This window comes from Nanorana parkeri, unplaced genomic scaffold (assembly GCF_000935625.1).
Source record: "Nanorana parkeri isolate BGI_ZX_2015 unplaced genomic scaffold, ASM93562v1 scaffold25, whole genome shotgun sequence".
Taxonomy (NCBI): Eukaryota; Metazoa; Chordata; class Amphibia; order Anura; family Dicroglossidae; genus Nanorana; species Nanorana parkeri.
The window spans coordinates 2,556,927-2,570,773 of NW_017306293.1; the positions used below are offsets into that span (position 1 = coordinate 2,556,927).

Consider the following 13,847-nt stretch of genomic DNA (forward strand, 5'->3'; position numbering starts at 1 on the left):
GGGACCCCTGATTATCCAACTACCTGCATAACTGGATTACTGTCACATGTCATCATGTTAAACGGAATAACTAATGTGTTCTTAAGTAGATGATAACAGGCTTATCCCTTCTGGGAAGAGCTGTGTAATATGTTTATAGGCAGAGCATTCCTGGAAATGCCTCCCAAGGGAGCATGGCAGCCCTTTTCTCTGCTGCACACATTGTTTAAATCCTGCAGTCTACTGGTACACGGTTTTCAGAAACTTAGTTACCTCTTTGCTACTTGATCAGACTTCCTGGCATGAGTTTCTGAGTATTCTGATCAGTTACAGTTCCAGTGCTGAGAGATGTCAGCATCCGATCACTAGATGCACTATGTTATCAGTTCATAGACTAGCTAACAGAGAAAATGCTGTACATATCATATCATATAGTTAGCAACTACTGTGAATGTCCTGTACACAAAATTGTTACAAAAAGAGTTGCCATACACACAATATACATAAGGAGAACATCAGGTGACAGGTGAAGGTGAAAGAATGGCTGGTCCATTTTGTCACCTCCATCAGTGGAGTCCTCTTTACCTATATCTTGTGTATGGTAACTCTTTTTATAATAATATTTTGAGCAGAACATTCACAACATCTGCTACGATGCAATTTGAACAGCACTTTGCCTGCGGCTAGTGATTTTGTGTATTTTTTGTGTAGAATGTGCTTTGAACATAAACTTGATGTAAAAAATATATTTAAAAAAACAATGTGAACTATGAAACCTGTTTGGTGTGGTGACTTATATTTCTTATTACAGTATTTAATTATTGAAGACTTGCTGAAGCCTCCTTCTTGTTACAGCACCCTTCTTTAGTATATTGCATTTGCTATAGCTAGTTTTTTTTTATTTGGGTGTGCATTTGCCACTTGCATATACTAACTGAGAATGTACTGAAGCCGGAGACAGTCAAGCAGTTAGTATTTTCTACAGCAGCCATACCCCATCTATTTCTCTCAAGATCAGTGTCCATAATAAAAGTAATGGTGTTTGATTGTATTTGAGCAAAAACTGTCCCTGGACACAGATTGCTGTATAACATTTCTAAGTCTGTACGTGAAATTCTGACAGCAGTTATTGTTCTTTCTATTGTTGGGTATTCCAAAGTACAATCTCACTATGATTACCTTGAATGTTGGACAGGATAACAAACAACAATCAGTTTTTCCAACCCTGACATAGTATAATGCTGAGGCCTTGTATGTGGAAATATTCAATGAAAACTCACTATTGTGGATTCAGCATGGCTAGAAACCTTCACAGTAGGTTTTATTAGCTTGTATCCATCATCCAATCAGCCTCATCCAGTAAAGAGTTCCTATTTGGAAGTGTTTTTTTTTTAAGCACAATAAACCAGAATTCTATCTACTCAAGCCAGACCGGTACAAAACGTACAATATATAAGTACAATAAATCAGAATTCTATCTACTTAAGCCAGACCACTAAAGTATGAACTGTGGTTACCTGCTGTTGGTTACTGCACTTAAAAATTGTTTATGAATAAGAACTGATTTAGTAAGGTAAAATGTGTCTTCTTCTCTAAGGACCTGTTTTCATTCTTTTGGTTTGTGTGCTGTTTGGTAAGATATCAAACTGCATATAGACATATATAAGGAATAGCTTGTACCCGTTTATTAAAAGGGAAATGTTTCCATCAAAGGAAAAGCTGTGGCCTGGAAAGTTTTCCAATTTTCCTCAGGTCTTAAGAGCATGGTTACTTGTTTTCAATGGTCCCGCATGCTAGCCAGCAGCATGCCAGAAGCAAAACTTTTGCAAACTTAAAGTGGAAATCTTGTGTTTTAAAAGCAATAGTGGAAATGGAACCTAAAACTGGACAAATAGGTAAAGCAATATATCCCTTTAACTATTGGTGTTTCTCCTTCACTGTAATCACCAACCAGTGGCATCACTTGTGCATCAAAGTGGAGAACAGTAAGGAACTGTCCAACCTATATCCTATTGCCAGTATTTTTATTAACAATGGCGTTGACTTAATATCCACCATTTATTTGTCGTTCAGATCCCTCAAAATTAGATTTATGCATTTCTGGATAGCTATTTACTATTTCAACAGTCTGTGTAGTTCATTTTCACTACTTTGTTGCCTCTGCTGTATTCTTGTGCGTTCCATAAAGAACAATTGTGTTTGCTGAAGAAGGGCTCTTTTACACCACAATGGCCATCATGACCTGCATTATAATGTGCTTTACAGCAACGCACTGTATATGTGCTTAAGTGTTTTGCCATTCAGTGTCAATAGCACCCCAACGCATATCTACAACGCACCTGCACTGTAAAACATAACACACAGATGCTACTGATCTGTAAATTGCGGTATGCTGCGTTTTGAAAAATCCTACAAGACAATATTTATTAATGTGTGTTGAGATGCAATCACAGCCGATTCAAAATAAATGGGCTGCCTGACGCAGCATGCCTCAATGCACAAAACAGCATGTGTCGCAGCTTTCTGTGTTGTAGTTGTAATAGCTTTAAAGAAGATGTAGCCATAAATACAAAGTGCATTACTCAAAAGTGTATTTCAGGACTGCATGCAACATCCAGTAATAGCTTTCTTGGTTTTCTACACAATCTTATATTTATTTTTAGAAGTTTTATCAGCCATGTCACTGTCACAACTTGGCAGTGATGATGTCATCAACTGTGCCTTACGAGGACATCAGTTGCCAACTTTACAATGTGCATTCTGTGGTTTGGTTTACTGTCCGCTGAACTTAAAACACTGGAAATCGATGCCTCTCTTTATTTAAACTTTCTACTGACATAAATCAGTTGCTTGGTAGCTAAAGGGCTTCAACAGCATGCTGCTTGCAAAAATCAAGTGGCAGAAGAAATAAAAAAACAAAACAAAACCCAAGGCATCATATACTTTTACACACCCCATGGTATCTGCTCAGCTTGTAGGAAAGCCAAACAAGAAAAAGAAAGCACTAAGAAGCACTATTGTGGGACACACTGAATTTTTGTAATTCTTATTTAGCATGGTTTCCTGTCTCAAGAACCAGAAATGCAGTACAGAAAACAGATAGTTTCCACTCCTGACTGAACAAACACTCAGAAACAAGCTTAGTCTGGGTGGTTTGTACTTTATTAGCACTAGAGGAGGAACTTTAAATTATTTTATTATCACCAACTGGTAGGCAGGTGTAATTAACATCCTATGCATTTTTATATTTTTTCAGGCCCAAAAAGTTGTAATCTTTTATTAGGAACTCATTAATGCTAAATTATTCTTTTTAAAATGACCATTTTAAAAACCATCAATAAGTTACAAGCATAGCCAAGTATTAAGCATGATGATTAATTAATTATCAGGTAAGTGAATTTTTCCACTGGGGGGAAGTTATATGTGTCATTAATCTAAGAATACTCTGTGATACAGTAATATTGAACAGAATGTGTCATTTTACTTAGCAATTACCAACCCATATGCAGTTAAAGAAATGCAGATTAACCACAAATTAATTTATCACCTTTGGCGTACTATGTTAAAATGCTAGTTGCTAACTATATACAGTACAACTCTCATAAATAATCCACTTTTGCCCAAAAGTACATTACTGATGCATATTTTCTCACACAATGAATACAGATTGGCTCCTTTTAGAATCACGTATCCGTTGTATATATTACTTCATGTGCAATTTGATCGAACTCCTCCAAATGAAAAAATAAATTGCAATCTTTGATAACCCACAATCCTGTAAAGTGTCATGCATTTTTCATGATTGCCATTCATTTGGTTGTGAGTTTGACAAACACATGCTTGAATGCAAGATAATCAAGCGAAATGTCACAAGTGATAAAATTACATTTGCAGTCTATTTCCTTTTACCTTCCCTTTACCTATAGACACATTTTATCCCCATACTCTGGTTCTTTGTGCCTATGCTATTGTCCACCCACTATTGCCTCCATGGTCCTACACTCACAAAGCTATTTATTTACTTATTATAGGCATTTATTAACTCCTACAATTTTACACAGCACTACTTCTTATATAATTTCTATTTCTGTAAGATGGTCGTTAGATGCTTTGAAACCATCCAGCCTGATGGATTGCTTCTTCTGTGAAAGGATATCTGCCTTGTTTTGCTATGACAAGCTGACTTCCAAATAGCTTTGACCCCTGCTAAAGGGGCAAGAATGGTATGGGGAGCTCTAATTAATAGTAATGAGAGCTCCCCATCTCATTCTTGCCAATTTAGTATGGGTCGAAGTCATTTGGAAGTCTGCTCGTCATAGCAAAACATGTTCGATATGCCAACTCTAACAGCACAAGAGTTTATCCTTGGAACATCTGGACATTTCAGTAAACAGAATTGTTGCAAAATATTGTACCTGAATAAGCCATATTAGAACAATCAGTAAACAATGAACAAGATAAATTAAAGGATCTTAGCTGGTTGCTGTTACTTGGTATTTTTATAGATGCGTATATTTGAAATGTGTGCCTCAGATTTTAAGCTTCAATCTAGAAAGGTCCTCCTTGCTATTTTTGCATGAAGTGTGTAAGGGAAAATTATGTTGTGAACCTGGTGCATGCCTTTCCTACTGTGCACTGCCTTAGTATTACAAGTTTAACAAGCAACTCCCACTGTTTCTGTCTGATGCTACATGTTTAGTTGGTGCCAGAACCAATAAATATGATGTTTTATTCTCCTAGTATCTGCTCTAAGCCAATGATTTTGCTGCTAGTTTGTTTCGGCAGAGAGTGAATATTTGTATATGGCACAAAGTAGACTTTATCAACACATATGTGCCCTGCTCTGCTCCTGCCGTTTCCTACATACATTTTATTTTCAGCTATACTATAATTTTATTGTATATACTATTGCTAATGGTGTCTTGTTTTAGATAAAATGGTGAACAGTTCAAATTTGTACCAGGTTTTTCTTGCTGTCTCTGTCTACATTGGAGAGCTTTCTCCAATGTGAACACAGACAACACCAGTCACTGGGTCAGGAAAAGTCTTCTCAATAGTCACACAGACAGCAATACAAACCCTTTTTCTTTAATTTAAGGAAGAGGGATGGAACCCTTTGTCGGATTGTTACAGGGGTCTGTGTCTTTATGAAACAGTGGTCCCTGGAACAGGAAACTTAAGACGAAATCTCACAAATGGAGATACAGACAGCAGTAGACCTCACAGAGGTTCTAGCCCTGGGGCCAGGTTCAGCCAGGTTCAGACTTGGGCGATTCGTGACCGGCAGCAATCGTGCGTGAAATCACTCGGATCAACGCACAGTCATGGAATCGAACACCACCGCTGATCGTGTGGTGGTGTGCGATTCCGGCGGTATTCTTTTCTAATGGCACCCCAGTCGTGCCAGGCTGAAAAAACATGTGTTGTGAAAAAAGGTATATTTAATTGCTGCGCGGATATAACCCGATTGATAATCAATTGGACTGCGCGGCAAATGCTGTGTGCAATTGCACACGAATGCGCGGTCCAGGGGCGCACCTCCCGGGATCGCCCAAGTGTTCACCTGGCCTTACTCATTCTATCCAAAACTTAAACAAAAAATTTAATGTGAGAGTGAAATCTTGCTTAGATTTGGAATCTCTACTGTGAAGACATATCATAGTAATTGACAATAAGTACAGCAAATACTGCTATCCTGAACAGTACAAGTTCAAATGCCATCTTCTACACATAAAGTGACTTTGTCTTGTCTCAAAACAAATCCTAAAGTCAGTTTCCCACAGTAGGATAAGTTTTGTACCTCACCTCTGGCCTATGTCTTCTACTTTTTCTCTTTTATGCCACTGCAGCCTCCATGGGAAAGAGATGTAAGAGTCTGAGGATAGAAGCACAGCACATGGCTGGAGACACAGGCATTGGACACTCCCAGAAACACTTAATGCTGAAGAGTCTTAGGCTGGGTTCACACCTGAGCGTTTTTTTATGCTCGTTTTTCAGCTAATTTTTTTGGCGTTTTTACGTTCAGTGAAACGCGCGTTTCACTGGCTGTATGATATTTTTTTTTTCTTTATGTTCTCAATTTTTATTTTTATTTTTTTTTAGTTTCACTTTTAAACTTCCCGCCGGCTCTGCCCCCCTGCGACGCAGCCACTCGCAAGGGACGGAACCCGGAAGTCGGTAGCCGCCAAAGACACAGCGGGGATCGCGGACAAGGTAAGACCCGTACGCTGTATTCCCGAGTGTGGCTCGGAGTTACCACTTTGTTAACCCCGATGCACACTCGGGAATACCAATGGCACCCCAAAGAAGCTCCTGTACTTCTTTGGGCGTAGGGCGTTTTGCAGCGCGTTCCTACGCGCTGTAAAACGCCCAGGTGGGAACCATGCCCATAGGCAGTCATTGGTTTTCACATGTTGATCGTTTTACAGCGTGTAGGAACGCGCTGTAAAACGCTCAGGTGTGAACCAGGCGTGTTGACAGCCTTTAACGAAACGTGTTGTGCAGAGCTACGGGCACAGTGACGTCATCACACCAATGGGATGTGTGCAAAGCACACAACAGGTTGCATTGCAATGTGTACCTCCCAACAACTATTAAGAAGTTACTCCTTTGGTGCTTGTGTTGTGTAAGTGTGTTTTAATCTTGTTTTAATCCTTAATAAAAATTGGTCTGCATTATGAGAGTTTGTCTATTCTGCTTTATATCATTGCTGCTGCCATTAACCTGGGGAATGTGAGAAGGAATACCGCCATTCAATAGCTTGTTGTAGATCTAATCTGTAACAAGAGCATACTGACCAACTTATTGATTTTCAGTGGTCACATCTATCTGGTGAGTTTTGTCTTCATTGGGGGAAGTGTTCCAGGTGGAGGAGTTTGCAAGCACAGCTTTTCAGAGCATACATCAGATATGAACACATTATATCGGTGAAAGAGCATTTTCTTTGAGTATACAACTTATATGGAAATGGGAAATATTTAACACTCAATTTGTTCATTTGCTCATTTGTCAGCACTTTTGTGGTTTATACACATTCATTTGTTTGATACTAAATCAACTTGATTTTATTGGTGTGCTATATATTATATTGAAGTCATTATTGAAGTCATTTTATATCAATTTGTTTACTATTTATTTATGGACTACATTTTACTCATTTGATCGCATGTTTATTGTGCACATATTTATGCACCTCTAGTTTCTTCAGTGCTGTACTTCTATATACATATTGGACTCCTGGAAGTTTCCAATGCCGTACAGAGGCTGCAGCGCTGGAACAGAGCGAAGTTAGGAGACAAAGGCCTGCTGGAGAGGTGAGTGTACTACTTCTTCTATTACAGGGAACTGGCTTTTGGATTTTTTTTAGACTTTACAGGGTCACTTTAACAAAAATTTACCCCCCAAAGAAAGTATCTAGTTTAAACAAATAGAAGTGTTCTTCAGCAGAGGCAGTAAAGAGTTTGCACAGTGACACTTTATAAATAAACATAAACAATCTTACTGACTGGACTTATTTGGACTTGTATAGTTTATAGTGTGGGTATGCTGTGCGGCTGCTTGCTTTTACGCACGTTCTACGTTTAACCACTTCTTGATGTTGTATTTACATGTGAGAATGTCATCTAATTATTATAGGTAAGAGGTTTCAGCTTGATAACAAGAACACATAATAGAGATGTCTGTCAACACTTTGTGTTTTATCTCTGAGATTGCACACTGTCATCAATATGCTCCCACTCCCTCTCCTGTTATAATTGGTGAGAAATTTACATTGCCTTCCAAATTTTTTTCCTTTTCTTCCACTGTTTTTATGCCATTCTCCACTTTCACATTTCAGCTTCTTTCCACCTGTTACAGACAGCCCTTCTCTAGCACAGAGAACTGCAAATTGCTTGTTAATATAAACCCGCCAGCAAAGAGAAATCTGCGAGAAAAGCAGGAAAATGAATGCCACATTGCGAGCAGCACTTTAAATTCTACTTTCTCCTTCTAGTAGTTCAGTGATAGGGTCAGTACTAAATGGTAGTAGTCCAGCCTAATGACACAGATGTGGTCTATTTATTGACTGAAAGGGTGAAACTGCCAGTCAGGAAAAACCAGCCAATGGCAATGACAGGATTTCATCACCTAAAAGGTTTTTCTACTGGAGCTCAATCAACATGGCTGTATCGTAATCCAGTTGGGACACTTTATAGATAATTTTAAGTCACATCTGTGCTGGATACATAACAGCAACAATATCCCGACTTGTAAGCAATAATGTGATGACAGCGATAAGTCATTTTTGCAGTCTCTTTGTTTTTCATGCTTAACAATCTACGCTGATTTTGATAAATGCAAGGGTGGAATTTATACATTTTTAGTTGCAAAGACCAAAATCTCATGTGAACTAAAAGCGAAGTTTAATCTCTGTTATGCGTGTTTTTTTAAAGTGTTCTTGCAACATATTAATGTTTGTAACTCACTGCACATGTTATGCAACATTTTGCATAATTTCTCAACTATGCATCCAGCATTTGCGACAGTAAAAGACCTCCAAACTGTTGCAGTTTGTAGAAGTGCTCCTGAGCAACTCTTAAAGTAGCACAAAGATAACTCAGCTTCATACCCTCAAGCCAGTTAAGCACTTAAGGGCTAAGCAGCTGTCCTCCAGGAATTCCCCACAAGTCTGCAATAATTCTACTTATGAAGGCATTTGGGAATTAAACATAAAGTAGGATCATATGCACTAGAAATCAGGGATGCAACAGTTTAAAAAGATGCTGAAGATGATATATATTCACTATATATATACTTTTTCTATCAAAATGAGTACAGATCATTAAATGTTTAGGTAGAGATAGAGTCTGGTACATTTTTAGTGTTTTCTTTTTTGTCCTTTGACTTAATACTAAGTAATTTATAGCAGTTGGTGCCTCACTTGCTACCACCCTATCTGATAGAGAGTTTGAGAGTTTTGGGTTCCAGGTTAGTTGCATTGTTTACTACAGAAAATGTTGGCTGTGACACAGTGGGATACAATGTAGTCTTGCTTTTCTGTTCAGTAAGCAGTTGTATGTCCACTGTTTACTGTGTGGAAAAATAAAAACAACTGGTTTTAAATGTGGCTTGCCATACATTTTTTCATGTGTGAATCATATGGGATGCAATGCTAATGTACACAGATGTTTTTGGATAAATTAAGCCCCTGAAATGCAATGATATGTGTTGTAACTTTCCTAGTAATGAAGGATACTGAGCAAAATGACTTACTTCAATGGATTCTTTAGGGTTGATTTATTAAAGGCAAATAGGATGCAAGGGAATTTTTACTTTGTAAGAGAATGTTCCCTTAGCTTGGTGAATGAGGTGAAGCTCTGCTGACTTCCATCATCCAATCATGTGCAAGCAAAAATACTGTTTTTTGGGTGTGTGCGTGTGATTGGGTATTGACCACAGTCATTAGAATAAGGGAAAATTCCCTTGCATAGCCTATTTGACTTTAGTATATCAACCCGGTGTCTTTACAGAAAACATAAAATTAACCTATACTCAAATGTTAACATTAAACTATGTTAATAGTATTGTTGGACTGGTGTAATAAATCACAATCAACAGAAGGACTGAAATAAGAAGGACTGTACCTCAAAGTTCTCTTCAATGCTTGTAACATGACTGAAAAAAGCCTAGCCCCTAGACCTTGTGATCATCTCAACCAATGTTCGCAGTTGCCAGTCCTCTCCCTTAGAAGAGATCATGTGACCAAGTACGCCTAAGTATGCCTTAACATGTGACTAGCACAGAAGGGAACCTGAGTAGAACTTTTCCAGGAAACAGAAACATTTCAGCCCTTCTCTGATTCTTTGTATATACATTCCAACAAGTCAAAATACCTTTATGTTAACATTTCAGTTTTGGTCCACTTTTAATACAGACTGTACATGTCAGTTATAGTATAATTCACATTCCTTCTCCAGCTGGATCCTGAGCAAACACATTTTTTTTTATTTTTAACACTCCATTAAAAAGCTGTACCTACAGTATATGGATTCTACAGAATAGGCTTTTATATTTATAAATTATTGGCTGCTATACATTTTTGACTGTTTTTAATGCAACCATTAGAATTCTGCCACAAATATTGAAACAATTCAAGCTCACTCTAAAATATGCAACAAAATGTCAAATAATGGAAATTTCAATTGTAATTTCTGGGTTCCTCCTGCTTCATAAAGACTGCCTTTTCAGATTAATGAGAGGGCCTGTAATGCATTGCCAACGAAACTGTCATTCCCTGCCTAATTAACCAACACATGATTCTTCTGGTTAGCTGGAGTATATAATACATTGGGATACTGAGCACGCATATATTACCATCACACGCTACAGATATCTGCTGAAGGATTTGAGTGTCAGTAAGGGTTTCCACAGAGACTGGATAAAAAAGTCTATTGTATATAAAGTCTATCATAAGTAACATGTCAATTTACAATTATTTTTATATCATTCAGTTCAAACCAAAGTTTTGGAAATTATTGAAAGTTCACTTTAAATCTATGACAACAGTATGGCTGAAGAAAAAAAAATCTCTCATCTGCACAATTATTTGCCTCTGTTTTATCATTTATTTCCACTAGTGATAAAATGATTTGTAAAAAAAAAAAAAAACCTTGCAGAGAAAAAAATATATACGTTCTATTGGTGACAGACGTAAAACAAATATTCATTGCACCATGTCTTCATTTTCACCCTGAATTTTACAGAAGGTAAAAAGAAAACGAAAAAAAGGAACCCTCAGGTTATATGCAAATCATATCCAAGTGCTTCCATCTCTCTGAATTTATCTCCATGTTCTACAATGATTTAAACTGCCGTATTAAATGTAATCGAGTTCTCCCATAACCCTTTCAACTCGCTGTACTACTTTGTTTTTTTCTTCTTTATTCTCACATTTTGCCATATGAATATTGGTATTTTTACTTTCCTACAAAATATCCCATGGAGTCTCGTTTCCTGTTTTGTTTGTTTTTGTCTCACAGCTGAAGTTTATTTAATTTCTATTTATTTAACTTGAACTCTCTGTCATGACTCATTTGTGGGCACCAGGGAAAAAAACGAGATTTTGCTATGGGAAGGTATCTGGTAAGTCCAAAAATGAATGAGTCATCATGTGTAAGAGTAGTCTGTGTCGGGGATACCAGCATCTCTATATCCCCTGTGAGTGCCATAACCTATCGTGTGGGTACTTTTGTACAGACTGGTGCCATTAGATGGAAATATAGTATGGATCACATACTCCTCCTTGGCTCTGTGAGGATTTATTGGTAACATTTGAAGCCCTGGTCCTCTGATCTCCAATATAGAATTATCTTTTTTGGTGCCAGACTCAATGTAATCATCTTTCTTTCGGCTGCCACGGCTACAGGCTCTTTCTCGAGTTAATAGTTGCCCAGCTCGATGGACATACCAGCAGATGGATGCCAAGATGAGAAAAAGGAAGACAAGGGTGACCGCACCTCCTATAATGCCAGCCAAAGGTAATCCAGCAAGGGGATCAGCATTTTGCTCTCGATTAAGTGTAGTGGTAGGGCCATAAACATCCCCTGTCTCTGCCTTAGCGCATACAGGGGATTCATCTGCAAAGTAGGAGTTGCCTGTTTCCATTGTTACCATACAAATTATATAGGTGGATCTAGGCTCCAGAGCAGTTAGCAAATACTCTGTCTTATCTCCTTGAACTAATGTTTCTGTGATAGAACCAACAGCTGGGCTGTGTCCTAGTCTCAGCCAACTCAGTCGGAAAGAACTGGCTGGGACAGATGTCTTCCAGGTGATGCGAATGCTATCAGCCGTCAGCGGCTTAACACTGATCACCAAAGATTTAGTGGCTGCCCCAGTTTCCATAGGGTAATCCAAGTTTGAATCTGGGAGCCTAATACCTGGTCTTTTGGATTTAAGTGTAAAGAGAGAACCTTGGGGTGGGGTAGTGACTGATGGAACTGCAGGAGTTGCACGTGCAGAGGATGGATTGTTCTGGGGACCTCCTTCAAAGCACTCATCCATCTCATGTGTGATGTCTTTGATGGCCATTCCCCTAACTTTCTCAGGACCCTGACACATCAGGCCACGTACATTGACCACAGTAGCCCTAGCTTTCACCCAGTCTCGCAGCCACATGAGACTGCAGCCACAATACCAGGGATTATTCCTGAGGAGCAGCTGGCTCAGATTCTCTAGGTCATCAAAAAGGCCACGGGGGAGTGCAGTAAGGTTATTATTAGAGAGGTCCAGTCTCTGTAGTTGTCTCATTTTAGACAGTGTGTTGTAGGGGATATGGGTGATAGCATTTTCCTGCAAGTAAAGCTTCTGAAGGTGTGCACTTGGCAAATTTAGAGGTGGAGCTGCTAGTGAATTTCTGACTAATGACAGCTCAGTCAAATTTTGAAGTCGACTGAATGTGTCATCTGCAATGCGTTGATTAGCGAGTAGGTTTCCATCAAGTACTAACCTCCTCAAATTAGTGAGTCCCTTAAAGGCATGAAGTGGGATAGTTGAAATGCGATTATCATCCAATCTCAGCTCTTCCAAAGTGTGTGGTAAGCCATTAGGAATGCTGCTGAGATGGTTCCGTGAAAGAAAAAGCAGTCGAAGTTGACGAGTATCTAAGAAGGCATCGTCTTCGATGCTGACAGTTGACACAGAGTTATCATCTAGGTGAAGTTTTTCAATAAGTGGTATCCGAGAAAGGGCATCCCGTGTAACACTGCGAATATTGTTGTTTTGAAGGTGGAGCTCTCTTAGTGACCGGGGAAGGTTTAGTGGTAATTCATCTAAGTCATTCTCATACAGGTAGATTACTCGAACATTGGTCTTTGTTTTCAACTCTGGTGGTACCCCAGCATTGTTTATCTGATTATTCTGGAGGTAGAGGGTGGTTGCATCATCTGGAATCTCTGCTGGAATGGAGGTCAGACCTCGGTCATTACAGTAGATGAAGCCATTGTCACAACGGCATACATAAGGGCAGTTAGTGCTATCTATCACCTCTGTCAAAAATGCAATAAGACCATAACACAGGAAAAGCCAATCACGCAAGTCCAAAGTAGCGGTTGTCATGGCAACTGTGGTAGCAGTTGCTGTTGTGGTTGCTACTGCAGAGGCAGTTGCTGCCGTGGTTGTAGTAGTTGTGGTGACCACCATGTTGCTGTAGTTTCTTCTTAGTCAAGGCTATATTTTATTAATCTGAAGAATTTGAATATGATCCTAAAAGAGAGAAATCAGAAAATTAGAATCTTTAAGAAAATAAATAAATTAAAACCAAATAACTGTTTGCACTTCTATTATGTTATATTTAGTATAAGTCATTGTTTTCACTTTTCCATGTTATCTGTAGAATGCTCCATCATGTCATTGTTCTAACACATTTCTTATAAATGCTACTATGATGTTTCTATTATTAATGCTTCAGTTCCATGTAAATTAAACGAAACATAGATGTGAAAAGAAAGACCTGGCTTTAAAACAGCCATTTGTAGAAAGAACATGGTATATCCATGGCTGTGTCAGCTGAACATGCATGTTTTTGCACTGAGAAGGCACCCTTGGCACTGGCCTTATGTCAGGAAGCAGTAATGAGTTGGTAGAAGAATCTATTCCAGTCAATCGATTCCTTTACCAAGAAAGGTTGTCTGCAGAGGTCATAGTGTCATTATAGTCATATAGTTTTTCTTAAATCAACCATAACTGACTGGATTGTGTGGAGATATTCTATTATTAATGTACCTTTTTGGAGTTTAGGTTAGCTTAGCTGAAACATCTTTACATTGTCTGTTTCTTTAAGGTAAACTGCAATGTATTATTTGTAACTCCTAATGTGCCCATGTGACTAA

General features: G+C 38.5%; 2 protein-coding genes across 2 annotated transcripts in view; one reads left to right on the top strand and one right to left on the bottom strand.

The window, feature by feature from the left end:
- Positions 1 to 13,847, top strand: part of MACROD1 (MACRO domain containing 1) — a 604,497-nt gene that overhangs the window by 307,100 nt on the left and 283,550 nt on the right. The window lies entirely within an intron of this gene.
- Positions 10,618 to 13,217, bottom strand: FLRT1 (fibronectin leucine rich transmembrane protein 1). The gene has a single exon (XM_018565531.1). The coding sequence runs from the start codon at positions 13,156 to 13,158 to the stop codon at positions 11,125 to 11,127; it is 2,034 nt and encodes a 677-aa protein (XP_018421033.1). The 5' UTR covers positions 13,159 to 13,217; the 3' UTR covers positions 10,618 to 11,124.